A 21,435-nucleotide genomic window follows, 5' to 3' on the forward strand; every position below is an offset into this window, starting at 1 on the left:
CACGAATCTAAAAATAACATGACACGAACACGACAGGTCTAATTTTGAGGAGTTGTACAATGTGACAAAATAAATCTTCCATTCATCCGAGTTTAGCTCTTTTTCTCACCAGGTATCCAATTGGTGACTTTATCAAAGGATAGGGATTGATTTGATTTGCTGATTTTAGAAGTATGGGACCCAATTGATTTAAGGTGTATATTTCAAGGGTTCAATTATAACTTATCCGGCTAATTTGGGTCTATTTGCTTACGTGCACAAAGTTTGAGGTTCAAGTTGTACTTTTATCGGTTATAATTTGCAAAGTCAAACAAGTCATCACTTCTACTGTATTGGGGGCAAAACAGAGAGCAGCACACCACACCCACCGTTACTAGTTAAAAAAAATATATCAACGATGATGTCGGCGGAGGAAGCGATAAACACCGTTCTCAGGGTGGCTCAGCGGCTACCACCAACAACGGTGCCTCTCCACGATGCTCTAGGAAAGATACTAGCTGAGGATATTCGTGCACCTGATCCTTTACCTCCTTATCCAGCCTCAGTCAAGGTAACGAAAATGGACTCCCAATAAACCTATTTAAAAGTGTTTGGAGTTTTGCCTAGGTGAATTGTTACTAATGTGTAAAATGCATTGTTCTGCGGTCTTTGTAGGATGGTTATGCTGTAGTTGCTTCAGATGGACCTGGTGAGTATCCGGTGATTACAGAATCAAGAGCTGGAAATGATGGTCTCGGCATCACTGTCACTCCTGGGACTGTTGCGTATGTTACAACTGGAGGTTAATCACTTGTTCTTGTACCGCTTATTTTACTATTCTGTTTGTGAGACTATATTTGTGTTCAATGCAATTTTTACCAGTGTTGAGATGGCTGTTCTGCAGTGGATTTAGTCTAAAGTTATGATATAACAGAAGAATACTTATGTGTTCAGGTCTACTATATTTTATGTGTGGGATAAGACTTGGGAGTTTGGTGGGCAAAACTATCGCTTTTTCTTTATTTTATGAATATTTTTGCCTCTCAATCGCACATTCTATATACATTTACTGTTGTTCAGGGCCCATTCCGGATGGTGCTGATGCAGTTGTTCAGGTTGAAAATACTGAAAAGGTTGATGATTCAGGTGGATCAAAACGTGTACGCATATTGGTGCAAACTAGCAAAGGTGTTGATATTCGTCCTGTGGTAAACTTTCAGATTCCATCTCCCTTTCTTTGTTCTTTTTATAGATTATGACTTAATCAAATTAGAGTTTTTTAGTTTTATGAAACATAATATCCTTGAAATGTTTGTATATGATATTTTAGTTTTTAAAATGATAACTAAAGTTATACTTCCAATTTGAAGAAACTCCAAATTTTTTAGTGTTTGGCATACAGACTTATGGATGGATGCTAATCTAAGGGCAGTAGTTCCTACTTCTCATGTTCTCACAAACAAACAGGTCCCTGTTTAAACTTTAGTTGAAAACAGTGGAGTTTAAACATCTAGCAATGGTTGAAAACAATATAATTTGTGGCTGCCAAATGTATGCTTGTGAAAAGATATAGGAAGGTTTATGTGCCATGTTCTATGTCAGATTTGAGGCCTCGGGAAGAATTCTGGAAAAGTTTTACCAATGGGAATGGAAACTTTATGCCTATTACGTTCTTTCTCTTCCTCAGGAGATCTTTATCTATCTGGTAGATGTATAAAAATTACCTAAAATTATTATGAATGAAATTATTCCAACAACAATGGTAGAGATGGCACTTGGAGTTGGAGCTATTAGAAGGAAAACTTTACAATCATCCAATGAAGGACAATAGAGCATTTTAGTTGTATGAATTAAATTACTCAGGCCTTAGCAGTAAGAAGTTGTCAAATAGGATGGTTCATACTCTAGCATTAGAATGTTCCCAATTGAGTGCTTATGGAGGAGCAATAATAAATAAGGGCGGCCCGGTCGCACTACGCGTCCCCGCTGAGCGAGGGTCTGGGGCAAGCCTTCCCCTGCCAATTTATTTTGGCAAGAGGCCGCTCCTAAGACTCGAACCCGTGACCTCTTGGTCAAACGACAACAACGTTTACCGTTGCGCCAAGGCTCGCCCTCCAGGAGCAATAATAAATACAGTGTCAAAAGTTTTTTTGGGGTGCTAAATTAAGCAAATTAGGTACGTGGCTCTCAAAAGCACTCAAAAAGCAAACAACTAAATTAAGGATAGAATTTTTCTTGTGTTTGCTACAATCTCTCAGATTTTTTCTTGTTTGTGTGTGTTTCAATCAAGGAATTATTCATGTGTTTAACTGGTAAGACAGGGGTATATTCTCGGATCCTGCTAGAGACCTTATGTATTTATTGACCATGTTCTCATGTGAGTAATTGATAGTATATTGAGATGCATTATGATTATCCTACATTCTCATTTGATCCAGTTACTTCACTACACATTAATAAAAATTAACTATATGGTCTATATTTCTGTGTTTGGTTAACTTGTGTTTACTTTGAACTGGTTTTTTTGAAGTTATAAGAAGTCTCTGTTTTACACAGGGTTGTGACATTGAGAAAGATGTTGTGGTGTTAAAATCTGGAGAACGACTTGATATTTCAGAAATTGGTTTACTTGCTACTGTTGGCGTTCTGATGGCGAAGGTATGACTTGAATCTCTTTTTGTGGTTCATGAATTCATGAAATCTCTAAGGTCAACAATTTGCTTCAGGTATACCCTACACCTACAATTGCTTTGCTTTCCACAGGGGATGAACTTGTCGAGCCAACAACAACTTGTCTAGGTCGTGGCCAGGTACTACATTATGGAAATCTTCAATTTCCTCAAGAGCAATATGATTGTTACTGATTACATTAGTAAGTTCTTAGTTTGAATCAGCAAACTCTTTTTTTTATATGGATATATATATATTTTTGGACTATTAGCCTTGCCAATGGCCTGCCCTGGTGGAAAATAGTTACAAATGCAATGGTTTCAAAATTACATCTGATCATCATTCCTAGTTGGAAATTTTCAATAGTAAAACAGAATCAACTCTAACTTTCTCTGACAAAAGATGTATAAAGAGAATGCTTTTTTCTCTCTCCAATGTCCACCTATCTTTTATCAAGCATTCAAGACTTAAATATGCGGTCGCTCAGAATACTGTAGACGACATCAGAATTAGCTTTTATTTTGATGAAAATTCTTTCATTCTGTTTGAAACATCTCTTTGTGGCTCAGGAGAAGCTGGTGTGGTTTGGAGCTCTCTAACATGTTCATCTCATAGATGCCTTGGACTTATTTATGATTTTCAATGTTGTGCTTATCAATTTGTAAAGCTCTCCATCACAAGAGCGGAAACGCATTATTGTAGTTGAATAGTGGACCCTCTAAACTGTGTAACATAATAAATGCATTCATGGGTTTCATATTTTTGCACCATTATTTATTGTTACTTCCCTGAATCATATACGATGTTTACTTCCTTTCTAGGGAGCTATACATATAAATATTACTTAATCTGCAGAAAACCTAGCATATTACATTAACAAAATGTTTTATCTGACAGAGTACTTATTGATTTCAATGGGAAAATCTTCATCTTTTTCTTTAAAGTTCTGTCTGATAAAGCACTTATTAATTTCATCGTGAATATATATATATATATATACTTCTGATTTTCTTTGAGAAGATTTCTGTACGGCTTACACTATCAAAATTTAAGGATTTAGCCAATTCAGATATTATGCAGATTAGAGATTCCAACCGTGCTATGTTACTTGCTGCTGCAATACAGCAGCAGTGCAAGGTTGTTGATCTTGGAATTGCGAGAGATGATGAGGACGAGCTTGAGACGATATTTGATAAAGCCTCTTCTGCTGGAATCCATATTCTTCTAACTTCAGGAGGTGTTTCTATGGGAGACAGGGATTTTGTCAAGCCACTGCTTGAAAGGAGAGGAACACTACATTTCAACAAGGTAAACTGATGTCCATATAAATGTCAAAATTGCTCCTAAACAAATGATGGGGTGCAATTTACTAAGAAAATAGAAAGGAATTATTAGTGCCAAATTCTAGAACAAATTCTATTTAGAGTCAGATGGAAAAATGTTCGATAGAGAAATGCAAGAATTATCATTAAATGGAGGTTGTAGTTATTTTATTTTATTTTATTTTATATAATTCTCTAAATTTTCAATTTTCAACACCAGGAAAAAATTGAAAAGAAAAAGAGGAAATGGTTGTGGAACATACAAACTCTCTATGCAAAAAATCAGTATATCTGCAAATCAATGGTGACCCAGATCATCAATTTTCTTTCACTTTTTAAAGACTGAAATAAAATCTCCATAACTAAAGAATCTGCAAATCAGACCACTTTACTTAGTCAAACAAATAATAACAGAATCTTGTCATCTCCAATTTCATTAATGCTCAAGCTTACCTCTAGCTATGACCAAATTACGGCTCTCTCCCTGTAACATAAACTTCTGGAGATTGCTATTTCTATTAATCAGTCATATCTCTTATTTCTCTTTCGACCCAAAAAAAAAAAAAAACTGGCAACTGAACTTTACCCAAGTTTTTTGTAGCATTTAGCACACCTTATCCCAACACCAGTCCTACAAATCTCATCTACTGGGGTTGATGGTGTAGGCAAGATTGAAGTTGTAGGTGGACAAATTTGGCAAAGTTCTATAGATGTCAAATAAGAAGGTAGTCTTGTTTGGCTACAGAGGCTGGCTGGGAAAGAATGATCCGGAGCTATGGATCATTGATTTTGCTTGGCTTTATATGGTTTTCTTCATCTCCCTGTATCTCTTTACCATCTCAAAATGTGTAGGTTTTCTTAAATTTTAAATTATTGAAGAAATACTATAATATTTTTATAGACAATAATTTTTACTACTCTTCACCATCATTACATTGACCTAGAATAAAAGTTTGTGCTAAGTTTAGATAAAAGTTTTGGGTTAAGTTGCTACAGTTAAGTGGTGAATCCAGTCTTCACTACTGAATACCTCACCAGAGTTTTATTACACAAATTTTATGATCACATGAGGTTTAGTACTCAACTTAAAATTTGTAGCTTGATAACAAGGTAAAGCTATATATATAAGCTTCAACTAATAGACAAATATAATAACTTTTTGTTGATTGCTTCTTCAGGTTCTCATGAAACCAGGGAAACCTTCAACATTTGCAGAAATCAATTTGAAACAGTCGGAGAACAGTGAATCACAAAAAATTCTTGCATTTGGATTGCCTGGAAATCCAGTGGGCTGTCTAGTTGCGTTCCATCTCTTTGTAGTCCCTGCAATCCGCTCTCTTGCCGGATGGGCAAATCCTCGTCTTCTGAGGTTACCGAGACTTCTAAAATGTTGTTCTTTCTTTTGCATACCTGCTTCCCTTGCAATATGAACTGAAACTTAAAAACATATTTGACTTTTTGGCTAGTCTTTTTTTAAACACATATCCTTTATATAGATTGCAGGCTCGTCTTCACCAGCCCATAAAGACAGATCCAGTCCGACCAGAATTTCATCGTGCGATAATTAGATGGAAGGTTAATGATGGATCGGGCAGTCCTGGGTAAGCTGTTTAGGGTACTGACTTTTTAGTCGTGGATCACGATTTAGTTCATGATAGAACCTGCTCCTTTCCTCTACTGTTTGCTTTATGTGTTTTTTCTCTTTCTTCCCCTGCTCACAATAAAGCTCCCCTAATTGCATTAAATATGCTTTTATCTGTCAATGTCAGTTTTGTTGCTGAGAGCACTGGTAATCAGATGAGCAGCCGGCTTTTAAGTATGAAAACTGCAAATGCTCTGTTGGAGTTGCCAGCAAAAGGCAGTGTAATTCCTGCTGGATCCTCTGTCTCAGCAATCTTAATATCTGATTTAAGCAGTGCTGCTATTGTGGAGACTGACATATCCTCGAATTCAGATTCAGTTTCCTTAGAACAAAGCAATAAATCTGGAGAAATAACTAAGCACAATTCTGAGGTCAGGGTAGCTGTTCTGACAGTCAGTGATACTGTTGCAGCAGGGGCTGGGCCTGATCGAAGGTATGGTAATTCAACTTTTTTCCCCATTCTTTCAGTATTCTCCAGGCTGGAGCTTTTTTACCTTTTTTTATTCACTGTATATTTTAGTTAAGCCTTTTGGTGGGAAAAAAGAATTAATATTAGGATTCATCATTCTAAGCAATATATATTATTTTATATTTTAATAGTTAATATTATTAGCTTCTTGTTATTTCAGTGTTTACAATCACTGACTACTTGATTCAAATGTTTATATTTGTCAAAAATATTTTGTAGGTTTGAAGTTTTTATTAGAAGCTTTTAGCTCTAGTGAGCAAAATAATTCAAATACCTTTTGCATTATCAAAACATCCCTTTTTTGAATTTCACTACTTTGAATGTCAACCTTTGGTTTATCAATTTACTGAGAAGATAATCCATGATGAGGTTGGATTGTTTTGATACAAATGCATCCAGATATGTCTGCTTTTTAAGTGTTTTAAAAGGGTCATTTCATGGATGCTAAAGTAATAAAGCAAAGTTGATGTTCCTCCTCATCATAGTCAGATGTGGGAAAGGTGAATGCTTTGCAACAGTATAGCGTCATATTTGTGGTACCTTATTCTTTTCGTATATGAGGTGTCTTGATCTTGGATTAAGTCAATTATAAGAAATTGTACTTTAACCTTATAGTTCTATAAAGGAGTTAGTTAATAACTATTTTGATATTAGGAGCATCAAATCTATTGAAGCGCTTTTGGTGGTTGAACTTGAGTTGAACCCATTAATTTCACTTTTAGCCACAAAAATCCTTTTTACATTTGTTGGGAATTTGTTTCTTGATAAAATATCTGAAGAAAATGAAAATGCTTTAATTTCTGAATAATTGTATATTTATTGTGGTGTCTTCATTTACATTTGAACTTACAGAAGGCTTAAAGATTGGAAACTTGCTATGTTGGTTCAAGATTAATGCCCTTTCTTTGATTGCTCTTAGCCACCTTCTTTTGTTTTACTCCATGATTCCCCTATAATTTAGTCACTATACGAACAAAATTTGGGCTGTGTACCAACCGGCACTTGCTTGGTGTCTTTCTTTCCTCAATTTCCAAATGTAGTTTCATCAAGTCCAACTAGTTCGTTAGTACCGATCATATTAAGAATTCTTTAAAAGGTGTTAGGATCATATAGGAACCAATTCATGTGATTGAAACCAGCCTCTTAATCACTACCCTTCGAATATACACAGTAATTAGTCAAAATCATCATGTTACGGGATATCTTCACTGTGTTCATTTTCATTATTACCTGTAATGACTCAAGTAGGTTCAACTCATGGGGATTCTGCACTTCATTCTACAGTCAAGCTTTAGTATAAGCTTCTTTATGTACAGATTATTGATTTTTTTGCTTTGAAACAATGTCCATCTTAGCTTATTCTCCTTATACATGTAGACTAATGAGATAAGAAGCTTTTTTGCTAGTAAGCATGCTAGATCAAGCTTTGCTAGCTCTAGAACCATGAATCTGTAATGTTAGTAGAAGACTTGTAATAAGAAGTCAAACGAAGTCAATTTTATACTTCGATAAAGGTCACTAAAGTTAAAGAAGTTATATGTATAGTTATATTGCATTTATATGCACAAATTGACTTGGATGGACTTGTATTTGGATTAGACAATTGTGACTGAAGTCTATATCTTTTGGTGTCCAGCAATCATTACCTACAGGCTACAAGCAGTAAATCTAGAAGTTCACTGTTTTTCCACAATCATGATTTGATAGTTGAAACTGCCAGGGAATCACCCCCCCTTCAATTTATGATTGTATACATTAAACAAAAACTCGTAAAAACCAGCTATTTTATTGGCCTAAAATTTCATCCATGGCAACCATTTTCTTGGAACCAAAAACCTTTTTAGGAAGAATAAAACTCAATAACAAGGAAAATGTTATCACATTGTCTTGATCTATGATTTATTAATATTTAGTATATGAGATTTCTGCCTGTAAACATGTTGAATTTTTTTTTTATATAATGTCTATATCTGCAAATCATACTTTTTGTGTTTGATAAAGGAGCTAATTTGTGCATATTGGTGTAATGCATCTGGATACACCTCTTTGAATCATTATTTCTGAAAGGTCACAAATGGATGCAAAAGCAACAAGCAGAGTTGATATTTTTCCTTGTCAAAGTGAAACATGTGAAGTACTAAATACTCTGCAACAATATTAGTTGATACTGATAGCTAAGCTGGTCATGTTATTTGTGTACAATTAGGTAGCATCCAATTTGTTGCATACATATCTATTTTTCTGCTTATACTTCTTTGTGATATGTTTCAATTTTGTTGTGGACATATGTCATTAGCAATCAATTCTCAAGACCTTAAAGACCTCATTGTACTTAATTGATAATGACATCCCTTATTTTTGGGACGCTTCTCTTCCTTACACATTAGGTACACAATAGGGGCAATATATTATTACTGCTCTGACTCGTTCTCTAGGCTTGTATCAAAGAGGCTTTCCTTGTATAGTTATAATCTTGCAATTAAATTTTTGTTATGAAACTTTCTTATCTATTGCAGGGGCTTGGCATCCCTATTTAAGATAATTTATTTTGTTAATGGTCTTGTTTCAATTTTGTTATGGACATATGTCGTCACCCATCAAATTTCAAGACCTTAAAGACCTTGTTGTACTTAATTGTTCATGACATCCCTTATTGTTGGCACTCTTCTCTTCTTGACACATTCAGGTAGACAAAAGGGGCAATATATTGTTACTGCTCTGACTTGTTTTCTAGGGTTGTATCAAAGAGGCTTTTCTTGTAATACTTCTAATCTTGCAATTGAATTTTTGTTAGGAAACTGTGAATTTAAATTTGCTAATTTTATTACCTTTTTTAAGGGGCTTGGGATCCCTATTTAAGCTAATTTATCTTGTTAATAGTCTTGTTATTAATCTAAGCTTCATGACTTAAATAATCTCATGAATTCTAAAATTTGATCCACTGCAACCATTTTCTTAGATCCAAAAACCTTTTCCGAAGAATAAAACTCAATAAGAAGGAAATGTTATCACATTGTCTTGGTCTATTATTTATTATATTTAGGATATGAGCTTGCTACCTGTAAACATGTTGAGATTCTATATAATGTCTACATCTGCAAATCATACTTTTTGTGTTTGATAAAGGAGCTAATTTGTGCATATTGGTGTAATGCATCTCGATACACCTCTTTGAATCGTCATTTCTGAGAGGTCACAAATGGATGCAAAAGCAAAAAGCAGAGTTGATACTTTCCCTTGTCAAAGCATAACATGTGAAACACTAAATACTTTGCAACAATATTGGTTGATACTGATAGCTGAGCTGGTCATGTTATTTGTTTAGAGTTAGGTAGCATCCAATTTGTTGCATACATATCTATTTTCTGCTTGTACTTCTTTGTGATATGTTTCAATTTTGTTATAGATATATGTGGTGGTCACCAATCAATCCTCAAGACTTCAAAAACCTCGTTGTACTTAATTAATAATGACATCCCTTATTGTTGGCACGCTTCTCTTCCTGACACATTCAGGTAGACAATAGGGGCAATATATTGTTACTGCTCCGACTTGTTCTCTAGGCTTGTATCAAAGAGGCTGTCCTTGTAATAGTTCAAATCTTGCAATTAAATTTTTCTTATGAAAGAGGGAATTTAAATTTGTTAATTTTATTATCTAGTTTTAGGGGTTTGGAATCCCTATTTAAGCTAATTTATTTTATTAATAGTCGTGTTATTAATCTAAGCTTCATGAAATAATCTCATGAATTTTAAAATTTGCAGTGGACCTAGAGCAGTTTCAGTTGTTAATTCATCATCAGAAAAGTTAGGAGGAGCACGAGTAGTTTCAACAGCTGTTGTTCCAGATGATGTTAGCAATATTAAAGACGTTCTGCGGAGGTGGAGTGACATTGATAGAATGGATCTCATTCTTACTCTGGGTTAGCTATTTGCACCATGTAAATTTGTTTAATCTAAGTTTCTAACACTACCTATTTTCTCAAAATTTATTTTCATGATGAAGGTGGCACTGGCTGTACTCCAAGAGATGTGACTCCTGAAGCAACCAAGGAGTTGATTGAGAAGGAAACACCTGGTCTCTTGTACGTCATGATGCAAGAGAGTCTTAAGGTAGCAGAAGTGTCGTGTACCATTATCGTTTATGTATGCTATACATTTTTATATGTCATTCTCATGTACCATTATCGTTCATTGAATCGTAGATTTTAAATTGTTGAGTAGAATTTTGGAAATTTCCATCAATTTATATCACTGTCGCATAAAAAGGTTTCCTCATTCATTTTGCGCTGATGTTTGTGTACAACAGAATTGAAAATGATGTTCCTGGATGCTAGAAACTTCAGTATTCCTATTTGTCGATAATCCTTTGTGCATGCTATTACTGTCATTGTCTAATTCTTTGTACTAGGACACAGAACGCTATTTTCTTAGTAGGAGGCAGAAAAGCGTGAATGTCTTTTCTTTTTTGTTTGAGGGGGGAACTCTCTGTTCTTGGACTGGTAGAGTTCAGTGTTCTAGAGATAGTATGAACTTAATTGTGCATTGATATTTATTTTTTTGGAATCTGATTGCATAGAACTTTGTAGTTTATGAACCTACTATACTCTTTTGTCCCCTCTTCTTCATTATCTAACACTTGGGTCTTTAATTCATCACACTTGGTTATGTCTAGGTATGTGTGGTGCAGTTTTAGTGGAGATCATGCTGTTTGGTCAATTACAGGATTGACATTTCAGTTTGTACTAAACTCAAGTATTATAGTATTGAAAGTTGGAATTGGAAAACCTAAATCATATCTTGCCAAATTTGAAGGATTTGTTATGGTAAAATTTTCCCATATTTACAAATTGACATTATAAAACTGATCTGGTAATGCAAGTTTTTGGAAGGCATAATAAGATATGCTATTTTCAGCTTTGGTTAGAAAAATCTATATACTGATATCCGCTTTGGAAAGAAAATCACCCCTTTCTCTTCCTGAGTTTTCTGAACGTCATTTGTTGCTCACTTCATATTCTAATCTGTTTGCCAGTATGCAATATTACTTAAGAGGGAAAAAAAGGGGAGGCAGTTTGAATTTGAATAAACCTTTTCCCTGGTGCAATGTACATATTAAGTTAAATAGTTCATTCTTATGTGATGTGCCGAATATGTTTTAAAGAACTTCAGTCAGATTCTTCTTTCTAATTTAGGCTTTAATATTTTTAGCTTAGAGTCGTATATTTGAAAACATTGATAATGATATAACTGAAGCCTGCTAAATTATGAAACCTTTTACTAACAAGAATTTGGTATTTGTTCTCTAAAACAGGTGACACCATTTGCTATGCTCTCACGCTCTGCAGCAGGAATAAGAGGTTCAACATTGGTAAGCAATGCCACTTTGCCACTTTTTATCAAGTCCAAATGGCAGCATGAAAGAAATCTAACATGCTGATATGCAAATATAAGATAATACACCTAAAAACTAGGGTTCGCCATATCAAAATCTAAAAATTTCTGAGTTAGCTGGCAAACTGAGAGCATAATAAAATTTAACTTGGAATAGTTTGGGTTTGCTCAAGTTAATTGATATCACTTCCATACCGAGGATATAGAATATTGTTACTGTTAGTTATCCAGAGGATTGCTCTACTTTGTTATGGGTCGCGTGCAATGACGGTCGCTCAACTTTGCTTATTGTTTCACTCCGGTCACTAAACTGCAAAGTATCCTAATCTAAAATCATTTCTATAGTAATCCAAAGTCACTTAAGTGTTACTGAATCTTCTCAGTTGACGTGGTGTTATTTTCCTTGCTGTATATTCAGATCATCAATATGCCTGGGAATCCTAATGCGGTTGCGGAATGCATGGAGGCTTTATTGCCGGCCCTTAAACACGCCTTGAAGCAAATAAAAGGCGATAAGCGAGAGAAGCATCCTCGTCATGTTCCTCATGCACAAGCAGAACCTGTGGATACATGGGAAAACAGCTACAAGTTGGCCTCTGGCAGTGTCCCAGAACCTACTTGTTCTTGTTCTCATTAAAGTATCCATGGTCTTCAAGCTATCATAAGAACTCTTTATTATGTAATGATAAACCCCTCGCCGCTTTGACTTTTATAAAACTATTGTCCTTTTGACCTGAGATTTGTAACACCATTTGCTAGAGATGCCATGTAGATTACGAGTCGGTACTCTTTCTTTTGACAAGAGGATTAGGGATGCACGAGTTTTTTTTTTCACTAACATTTTTCATGGCATCTCCAGCTATTAGGTTTGCCGATTTGAAGCCGAAAGGCTAATAGTTGTGACAAAAGTCAAATGTTGAGGGGTTTGTTGTTACAAAATATAGATTTATGACGTTTTTCTTTCATTTTTCATAGTTGGAGGACCATGAGTGTAATCTATCCGTATTAACTTGTAATTTCTGTATTATATGAGTGTACTTGATGTTTCTTTGTTTATCTTGGAGTATTTGTACCTTTGGCTTCTTCTTTTAGTGGCAATTTTGTTTCTCAATCAAATTCTGAGAAGATAAAAATATAACTATATGGTGGAATAAATAATGGGTATCAAATAAAACCCTTGTGGTTTTACTAATTTTCAGATAAAGGACTATGGTTTACTTTTTATCAAAACGAGGATTGAGGTTTTGCACTTGGATTAATGCTATTAAAACCATCTTTAATGACCTAAAAACGAAAATTTTCAAGAATTAAAGTTGTTCAATGTTATATTTTTTATGGAATTATATTTTCGATTTTCGAAAATCATATTTTTGAGATTTTCTCTCTCTAAACATTAACTTTCTCTCTCTTTACCAAACTTTATCTAAATAATCTTAAAATAAAAAAGTTGAAGAATTAAAGTTGCTTAGAATATTATTAGTTCTCAAAATATGTCATTTTTAAAGTCGTCAATGATGATTTTAATAGTATCAATCGGAAAAGTCTTTATTTTGCTAAAGTTGAAAACTTCAATACTCGTTTTGACAAAACGTAAACCACCTTTATCTAAAAATTAATAAAACCACATGAGTTTTATTTGAAATTTACCCATAAATAATTTGGAAGGATGAATTTAGTCAAATTTATAGTTTTATCAAATTGTTTTATTTTCAAAAGATTTTTTTTTCCATTTTGTTTGTTTTTAAGGAAAAGATTTTTTAAAGAAGAGAATTGATAAAAAGTAGAATACATTTAAATTGATTTTTTCTTTTTCCAAAATTCAATGAATGTTTGATGTATCCAAATTCTAATCAGTGATAGCATATTCTTACTTTGATATATAGCGGTATTGTGATTATCCTTTCAACAAATAGCAAAATTTTTGAACTTCTACTCTCTTTTTTTCTATAAAGTTTTTAATTTTTAATTTTATCATATTGAACTTCTAATTATTTATTTCTAATAATTGATTCATTAATAATTGTTTTTATTGCAAATGTGTTCTATATTCAGTTAAAAAAATATAATACATATTTTTCGAAATGTCGATTTTTAATTATTTTTATATGGCGAAGTATAAAAAAAATCTGTAAGGTTATTGTATGGACTAATTTTCAATCGTTTGTGGGTAAATTTTACATTTTATAAAAGAAATCGAAGTTAAAAGTTTAAAATATTATTCACATTTTTTTTTATGAAAACATTTGATTTGATTTTATTATTTATTTATGGAATGTCTAACCTTGTGCATAAAACAATCAAAGTTGAAATAAAGTTGAGATGTCACAATGTACGTCTGAATTAAGTTTTTATATCATTTAGAGTAAAAATAAATACCTTGGGTCCCACAAGTAGTATAATGAAAATCAAGCCTTGATCATATATCAATCCTCAAATTAAACCTAGAATAAATAGGAGATATTTACAGCTAGGATTGTCGCGCAATTAAAATAATTACAACCAATACTTTATAAAATATTGTTTCAAAAAAAAAATACTTTATAAAATTAATCAAGATCATCAGTCCTTTTCAGCCATTGATCCAGTTATATCTGACAGTGGGCCAAATTCTACAGGTACTAGTACGATGGAGCGTGTAGTATCCAATAATTCCCGTATTATAAGAGAAAATAATTGATTTCCGTTAATTCAAAGTTTAGCTTCACGTCCGCCTCGTCGCTGTCTTTTTCTTCTTCTTCTTCTTCTTCACTGCTTGCTAGGGTTACGGTGCTGCCTTTGTACTGTTCCCGATCTGTCCTTATATTTCCTTCATCAACTAAAATTATATATTCAGGTACATATACTTGCTCTTATTTTATATTTTTCTGATTCCGCTTGATTTGAATATTTGATCTTCAGATCGATTTACGATTTATTTAGTATTTGTTAATATCTGTTCTCTAAATATTGTATTTGATCTGATATCCATTAATTTTTTTTTTTTCTGAAATTCTATTTGTTACTGATTGGATTCCATATTTTTGATCAGTGGCAGATAGTGAATGTTAGAATTCATTTGTTAGCTTTCACTGTGATATAGTATATTCTCCAGAGTTTAATGTATTAAGTAGATTTGGTAGAGTTTTGCTTAATACTGTTATTTTGATTTGGGCCATGTGGTTTGTTAACTGATTCACATGCCGTAGTAACTGATTGATTGCACGACTCTGTGCAGGTTTTAGTTGGATTTATATTCAATAAATTATATATTGAATTGATTTCTGTTTTTCTCTTCCACGTACTACCAAGTGAGGCAATTTTAGTAGAATGGTCTATTCTGAATATTAGTAGTAGTATGAAGAAGTGAATTTATGTCTTTAATATGAACTAGAGAGAATTTTTTTTTTTTTTTTGTTGATTTGACAAAATCAAAATTAAGTTAGCCATGGGAAGGGTTATAGAATTTTATCTATTGTAAGGTTCAGTGTAGAGTTGTCTTTTCTATGGGCTCAGTAAGATGCGCAGAGTTATTAATTTGAATATTTCATATCTGTTACTTGCAGGTACAGTATGGCAATGGAGGTTACACAGGTGCTGCTGAATGCACAATCAATAGATGGAAATGTGCGCAAGCATGCAGAGGAAAACTTGAAACAGTTTCAGGAGCAAAATCTTCCTGGTTTTTTGTTATCACTGTCTGCGGAGTTGGCTAATGATGATAAGCCTGTTGATAGCCGTAAATTATCAGGTTTGATATTGAAGAATGCATTGGATGCCAAGGAACAACATAGGAAGTTTGAGCTTGTTCAGAGATGGTTGTCTCTGGATGCTGCTCTGAAGAGCCAGATAAAATCATTTTTACTGAAGACTTTAACTTCTCCAGCATCTGAAGCTTGGTCAACTGCATCGCAAGTAATTGCCAAGATTGCTGGCATTGAGCTACCTCAGAAACAATGGCCCGAGTTGGTTGGATCACTTTTATCTAGTATTCATCAGGTGCCAGCTCATGTGAAGCAAGCTACCTTGGAGACACTTGGATATCTGTGTGAGGAAGTTTCTCCTGATGTTGTGGATCAAGATCATGTAAATAAGATTTTGACTGCCGTTGTGCAGGGCATGAATGCATCTGAAGCGAGCATTGAGGTCAGGCTTGCTGCTACCCGGGCACTTTACAATGCTCTAGGCTTTGCTCAAGCAAATTTTAGTAATGATATGGAGCGTGATTATATTATGAGAGTTGTATGCGAGGCAACATTGTCTCCGGAAGTGAAGATGAGGCAAGCAGCTTTTGAATGTCTGGTCTCCATTTCATCAATGTACTATGAAAAATTGGCTCCTTACATTCAAGACATTTTTACTATAACTGCAAAGACTGTAAAAGAAGATGAAGAAGCTGTGGCTCTTCAGGCAGTTGAGTTCTGGAGTTCAATTTGTGATGAAGAGATAGATATCCTGGAAGAATATGGGGGTGATTTTACTGGGGACTCTGACATCCCTTGCTTCTATTTTATTAAGCAGGCACTTCCTGCCCTTGTTCCAATGTTGTTGGAGACGCTCCTTAAGCAAGAGGAGGAACAGGATCAAGATGAAGGGGCTTGGAATATTGCAATGGCTGGGGGAACATGCCTAGGCTTGGTTGCACGGACTGTCGGAGATGATATTGTGCCACTTGTTATGCCTTTCATTGAAGAGAATATAACAAAACCAGATTGGAGACAAAGGGAAGCAGCAACATATGCTTTTGGGTCAATCTTAGAAGGTCCTTCCCCCGAGAAGTTGGCACCTATTGTTAATGTTGCTTTGAATTTCATGCTTACTGCTTTGACAAAGGATCCCAATAACCATGTTAAAGACACTACTGCTTGGACTTTGGGACGGATCTTTGAGTTCCTTCATGGTTCAACTATGGATACACCCATAATTACTCAAGCAAATTGCCAACAGATAGTTACGGTTTTACTTCAGAGCATGAAAGATGCTCCGAATGTGGCTGAGAAAGCATGTGGTGCCCTCTATTTCCTTACCCAAGGTTATGAAGATGCAGGCCCGACATCTCCTCTTACACCTTACTTCCAGGAAATTGTGCAGGCTCTTCTAACTGTTACCCATAGAGAAGATGCAGGTGAATCCCGGTTGAGGACTGCTGCATATGAAACACTGAATGAAGTAGTGAGGTGCTCAACTGATGAAACGGCACCGATGGTGTTGCAGCTGGTACCAGTAATTATGACAGAGCTTCACAACACTCTTGAAGGACAGAAGCTTGCATCAGATGAGAAAGAGAAACAGAGTGAATTGCAAGGCCTTCTTTGTGGGTGTTTACAAGTCATCATTCAAAAGTTGGGTTCGTTGGAGCCCACAAAAATAGTATTCATGCAGTATGCAGATCAGATAATGGGGCTTTTCCTGAGAGTTTTTGCTTGTAGAAGTGCAACCGTGCATGAGGAAGCTATGCTATCAATTGGAGCACTTGCTTATGCAGCTGGTCCTGATTTTGCAAAATACATGCCAGAGTTCTATAAATATTTGGAAATGGGTTTACAGAATTTCGAGGAGTATCAAGTTTGTGCTGTTACAGTTGGTGTTGTGGGGGATATTTGCAGGGCTTTGGAGGACAAAATTTTACCTTATTGTGATGGAATTATGACGCAACTTCTCAAGGATTTGTCTAGTAACCAGTTGCATCGATCTGTAAAGCCTCCGATATTCTCATGTTTTGGCGACATAGTCTTGGCAATAGGAGAGAATTTTGAGAAGTACCTGATGTATGCAATGCCCATGCTCCAAAGTGCTGCAGAATTGTCTGCTCACACACCTATTGCTGATGATGAAATGATTGAATATACGAATTCACTGAGAAATGGTATTTTGGAGGCTTATTCAGGAATTCTTCAAGGGTTTAAGAACTCTCCTAAAATGCAACTCTTAATTCCTTATGCACCTCACATCCTTCAGTTTTTGGATAGCATATACATGGAAAAAGACATGTGAGTTCTGCTACATTTTGTTTTGTCATTATTTTACAGGTTTTTTACTTGTTAAAAATCTGGTCTTATCATTTGTGCTACTGTTATGCCAATAAAAAAAATATGTTTGCTGTTACTGGATGCTGAATTGGTTCTTGATAATTGTTACTCATGTCTTTGCAGGGATGATGCAGTAATGAAAACTGCAATAGGTGTGCTCGGAGATTTAGCAGATACTTTGGGAAGTAATGCTGGTTCTTTAATTCAGCAATCACTTTCTGTCAGAGACTTTTTAAATGAATGTTTGTCATCTGAAGATCATATGATTAAGGAATCTGCTGAATGGGCCAAAATGGCCATCAGCCGTGCCATTTCTGTTTGAGGTTGTTGTTGCTCCACAATTTTTTTCCTTTGCAAGTCCCTGCATGCATTTGGGTGTATCTAGTCAGGGTTCGGGTTGCATTTGTGTCGGGTTGTCTGCCTTTACCAGATGACAGAAGTTTTCAGTCTTTCAGGTCGTTACTAACTCTTGCATCAGCATCATGTATCTGTCAGAGGCATTGGGTGGTGATTGCGTCGCTAACATGGGTGAAGGTGTCAATTAGAAGCTTTTGAAGAAAGAAAGTGTCGGCCATAGAAAATACAGAATTGGTCAAAATGAGGGAGGGAAGGGTAACAGGGCTTTGCTGAATAGATTGAGGTCAAGCAGCATTACATCAGTGGCTGATTGTTGATAATTTAGGATTGAGACCTCTTTTACCAGACTACCCGCACATTTCATGGTTGTCCCTTGAGTATACATCTAGGTTGTCAGAGTGAAGAATCGCAGCGAGTCAAATTGAAGTTTTGTGAGACTTGAGGACTACCCAATTGCCACATTTATGAAGATACACAGTTCATTAATGATTTTTCCACCCCTCATTCATCTTATCTCATGTCTCTCTCGTCAGTTATCATTGTCTCATGTATATTAACCATTGCACTCTTTTGGCATATGCTCTGTTGGGGGTCTTCAACATATTATTGAGGCTTATATCATCCAGCTTTGCATCATTCATTTTTCCTTAAATTGTTTTTATAGATCGAAAGTCGGGTTTGCATTCATTAAATCACATATGTTGCTTTTTTTTTTCACTTTCCATATACAAGTGTATTTTTTTTTTCCAGAATGTGTAATGTCTTGGTTCACATGTAGAATGCATATTTTAAAATGTCACGAACTGGGTGGCATTGATGTCAATGGAAAGAAACATTTGAGTCTCGCATGGAGTAGACATTGTTGCAGTTGTATTTTATTTTCATGCACTGGTTGTCGACATTGCTGAAGTTTCATCTGGTCCCGGTATTATTCATCAACATCATCTGAAGTGTGTAGGTTTAGTGTGTAAAGATTTGTATTATCCGTGTTTTTACAGTAGCAATAGCATTCCATACTTACCTCATGACTCTCAAGAATAAACTCCGATCAGCACGAGGGAAATAGCTTCATCGCGTAGATTGCTTGCTGCCGAGTTACAGGAGAGTGCTTTAAATATGCCTGACTTCTCGTGTTAAGCTTTTGCAGTTAATAATTGTAAATATTCTGTTGGAGTTGTAAATTTTTCGTATATGGCTTGTCTTTATGGCAGGAGGCAGTGGTTGTACACTGCTCCATTATGCAACTTTGCCTGCTTAGTGTCACGGGGCCATGATGTTTACTCTGGAGGTAAGCCACCAAAGATTATAACTCAATTTTTCTGCATTTGTTTTAAGCCGTAGTTAGATTGATAAATGCATCTTTTTTCTCATCAATTTCCCTTTTCAATTTATCTTCTCTAGATAATAAAGTCTGTTCAGCATTTTGAACTCCATTTGTTTCAGTTGTGGTTGGAAATTTTCCCTCAATTTCCCTCTTCAGTTTATCTTCTCTTCTCTTTTATAATAAAGCCTCTTCAGTCTGAACCGCTTCATTTGTTAGCTAAATTCACAGATGCATCCTTTTTCTCCAGCTTAAAATCCTCTCTTCTAATTCTTTTATTCTCCTTTCATAGATATCTGCATCAGTCACAGTTTTTAACTTGTCACATTCTATCTTGCAATTTTTCCATTTTAGCTGAATAATTCCATGTTGGTCGATTTCATTCTCTTTCAACTTATTAAGCAATACATCTCACTCTTCTCTTTCAACTCCTCTACCCTTAAATTCTCCGGGAACTCTAATTCTTCTTGTAATTTATTTTTCTCAGTTTCTTTCTTCAATTTGTTTTCTCTAGATAGTAATGCCACTTTAGCATTTTGAATAGCTGACTTTAAAGAAGTTACCAGCTCCGACACCGTCAGGTCGTTCACATCTTTTTGAGATCCTTCAACCATTTTTATTTGGAGGATCTCAAAAAGATGTGGATGACCTGATCGTGTCTGAGCTGGTAACTTCTTTGAAGTCAGTTCGTTCAAAATGTTGAACAGGCATTATTATCCAGAGAAGATAAACTGAAAGGGGAAATTGAAGGGAAAAGGAAATTACAAGAAGAATTCGAGATTCATGTGTCGGAGAAGTTAAGGATAGAGGATTTTAAGCAATTAGCTTATCTCTTAAGAGACGCAGTGCTTAATAAGTTGAAAAGAACGAAATCGACCAACATGAAATTATTGCTCTGTGGATATTTATGAATGTGACAAGTTGAGAACTGAGACTGATGTAGATATCTATGAAAAAAGATTCAAGGAACTAGAAGGGGGGATTTTGAGCTTGGAAAAAAAGGATGCATCTGTGAATTTAGCTATTGATGAAACAGGTCAAAATGCTGAAGATCTTTTATTATCTAGAGAAGATAAATTGAAGAGGGGAAAAAAGATGCATCTAATTACGGCTGAAACAAAATGCTGAAGAGGCTTTATTATCTAGAAAGATAAATTGAATGGAATGCATCTATTAATCTAACTATGGCCGAAACAAAAGCAGATATTGCGAATTATAATTCTTAGATGGTTTCTCTCTAGAGGGAAAAAGTAAACGCCACACGGTTGGTCCCATAACACTTAGCATTCAAGGTCACGACTAACCATAAGCTTGTATATTACTCCTTTTGCTCTATATTATTTGTTACATTTAAACAAGTAATATATATTAAGAAAATAATTAATATATATTAAGGAAATAACTAATTTTCCTTATTTAGTACTTTCTCCATGTCCTTATACAAGTCACTTTGGCAAATTTTTTTCTTTCTAAAATGTCATTCTAATGTTTTAAGAAGTTCTAGTTTAGTTTTCGGTTGCTATATGTGTTTTTGAACATTCTAAGGTTTATTCTCAACCATGATATGGGTGTGAATTTTTTTCAGTTAATCAAATGTAAATTAACATACGGGTTCGAGTTTTAGGAGCGGTTTTTGCCAAAATATTGGGAGGGGAAGGCTTGTCCCTAGTACACCCTTGTGGTGGGACTCCTCTCCGGACCCTCGTTTAAGTGGGGATGTGCAATGCACCGGGCTGTCCTTTTAACCAATGTAAATTAATTATTTTGATTTTATATTAATTGTATTTCTTAATTTGAGTGAAATATTCGCTTAGTGTTATAAGACCAACTTGTTGACACTGGGTGGCGTCTACTTTTTCATATGTATTTGTATCTGTTTCAAATGTAGTTAGATTTATAAATGCATATTTTCCTCCTAATTTCTCTCTTCAAATTATCTTCTCTAGATAATAAAGCCTCTTTGACATTTTGAACCGCTGGATTTGTTTCAATCATGGTTAGATTTACCCCCTCAATTTCCCTCTTCATTTTATCGTATGTTCTCTCGATAATAAAGTCTTTTTAGCTTTTTGAATTGCTTCATTTGTTCCAGCAATAGCTAAATTCATTGATGCATCCTTTTTTCCAGCTCAAAATCCATCCTTCTAATTCTTTAAACCTCCTTTCATCAGTCTGAGTTTTTAACTTGCCACATTCTAGCTCCTAATTTTTCTATTTTAGCTGAATAATTTCATGTTGATCGATTTCATTCTCTTTCAATTTATTAAACACTACATC

At 34.9% G+C, this 21,435-nt stretch overlaps 2 protein-coding genes across 3 annotated transcripts; both read left to right on the top strand.

The window, feature by feature from the left end:
- The first annotated feature begins 298 nt into the window (after positions 1-298).
- LOC136222470 (molybdopterin biosynthesis protein CNX1) lies at positions 299-12,531 on the top strand. The gene is made up of 13 exons (XM_066010248.1): positions 299-550; positions 655-781; positions 1,060-1,187; positions 2,536-2,637; positions 2,706-2,789; positions 3,730-3,957; positions 5,150-5,340; positions 5,468-5,572; positions 5,741-6,046; positions 9,847-10,004; positions 10,088-10,194; positions 11,396-11,452; positions 11,894-12,531. The coding sequence occupies exons 1-13, from the start codon at positions 398-400 to the stop codon at positions 12,110-12,112; spliced, it is 1,965 nt and encodes a 654-aa protein (XP_065866320.1). The 5' UTR covers positions 299-397; the 3' UTR covers positions 12,113-12,531.
- A 1,623-nt stretch (positions 12,532-14,154) lies between these two features.
- Positions 14,155-21,162, top strand: LOC136223185 (importin subunit beta-1-like). 2 transcript variants are annotated; one of them, XM_066011065.1, is made up of 4 exons: positions 14,155-14,308; positions 15,018-17,441; positions 17,604-17,803; positions 18,836-21,162. In XM_066011065.1, the coding sequence occupies exons 2-3, from the start codon at positions 15,025-15,027 to the stop codon at positions 17,800-17,802; spliced, it is 2,616 nt and encodes an 871-aa protein (XP_065867137.1). In that variant the 5' UTR covers positions 14,155-14,308; positions 15,018-15,024; the 3' UTR covers position 17,803; positions 18,836-21,162. The 2 variants fall into 2 exon arrangements, with proteins under 2 accessions (XP_065867137.1, XP_065867136.1); XM_066011064.1 differs by having other exon boundaries at positions 17,604-18,853.
- Positions 21,163-21,435: the final 273 nt, after the last annotated feature.

Source organism: Euphorbia lathyris, chromosome 3 (assembly GCF_963576675.1).
Source record: "Euphorbia lathyris chromosome 3, ddEupLath1.1, whole genome shotgun sequence".
NCBI lineage: Eukaryota > Viridiplantae > Streptophyta > Magnoliopsida > Malpighiales > Euphorbiaceae > Euphorbia > Euphorbia lathyris.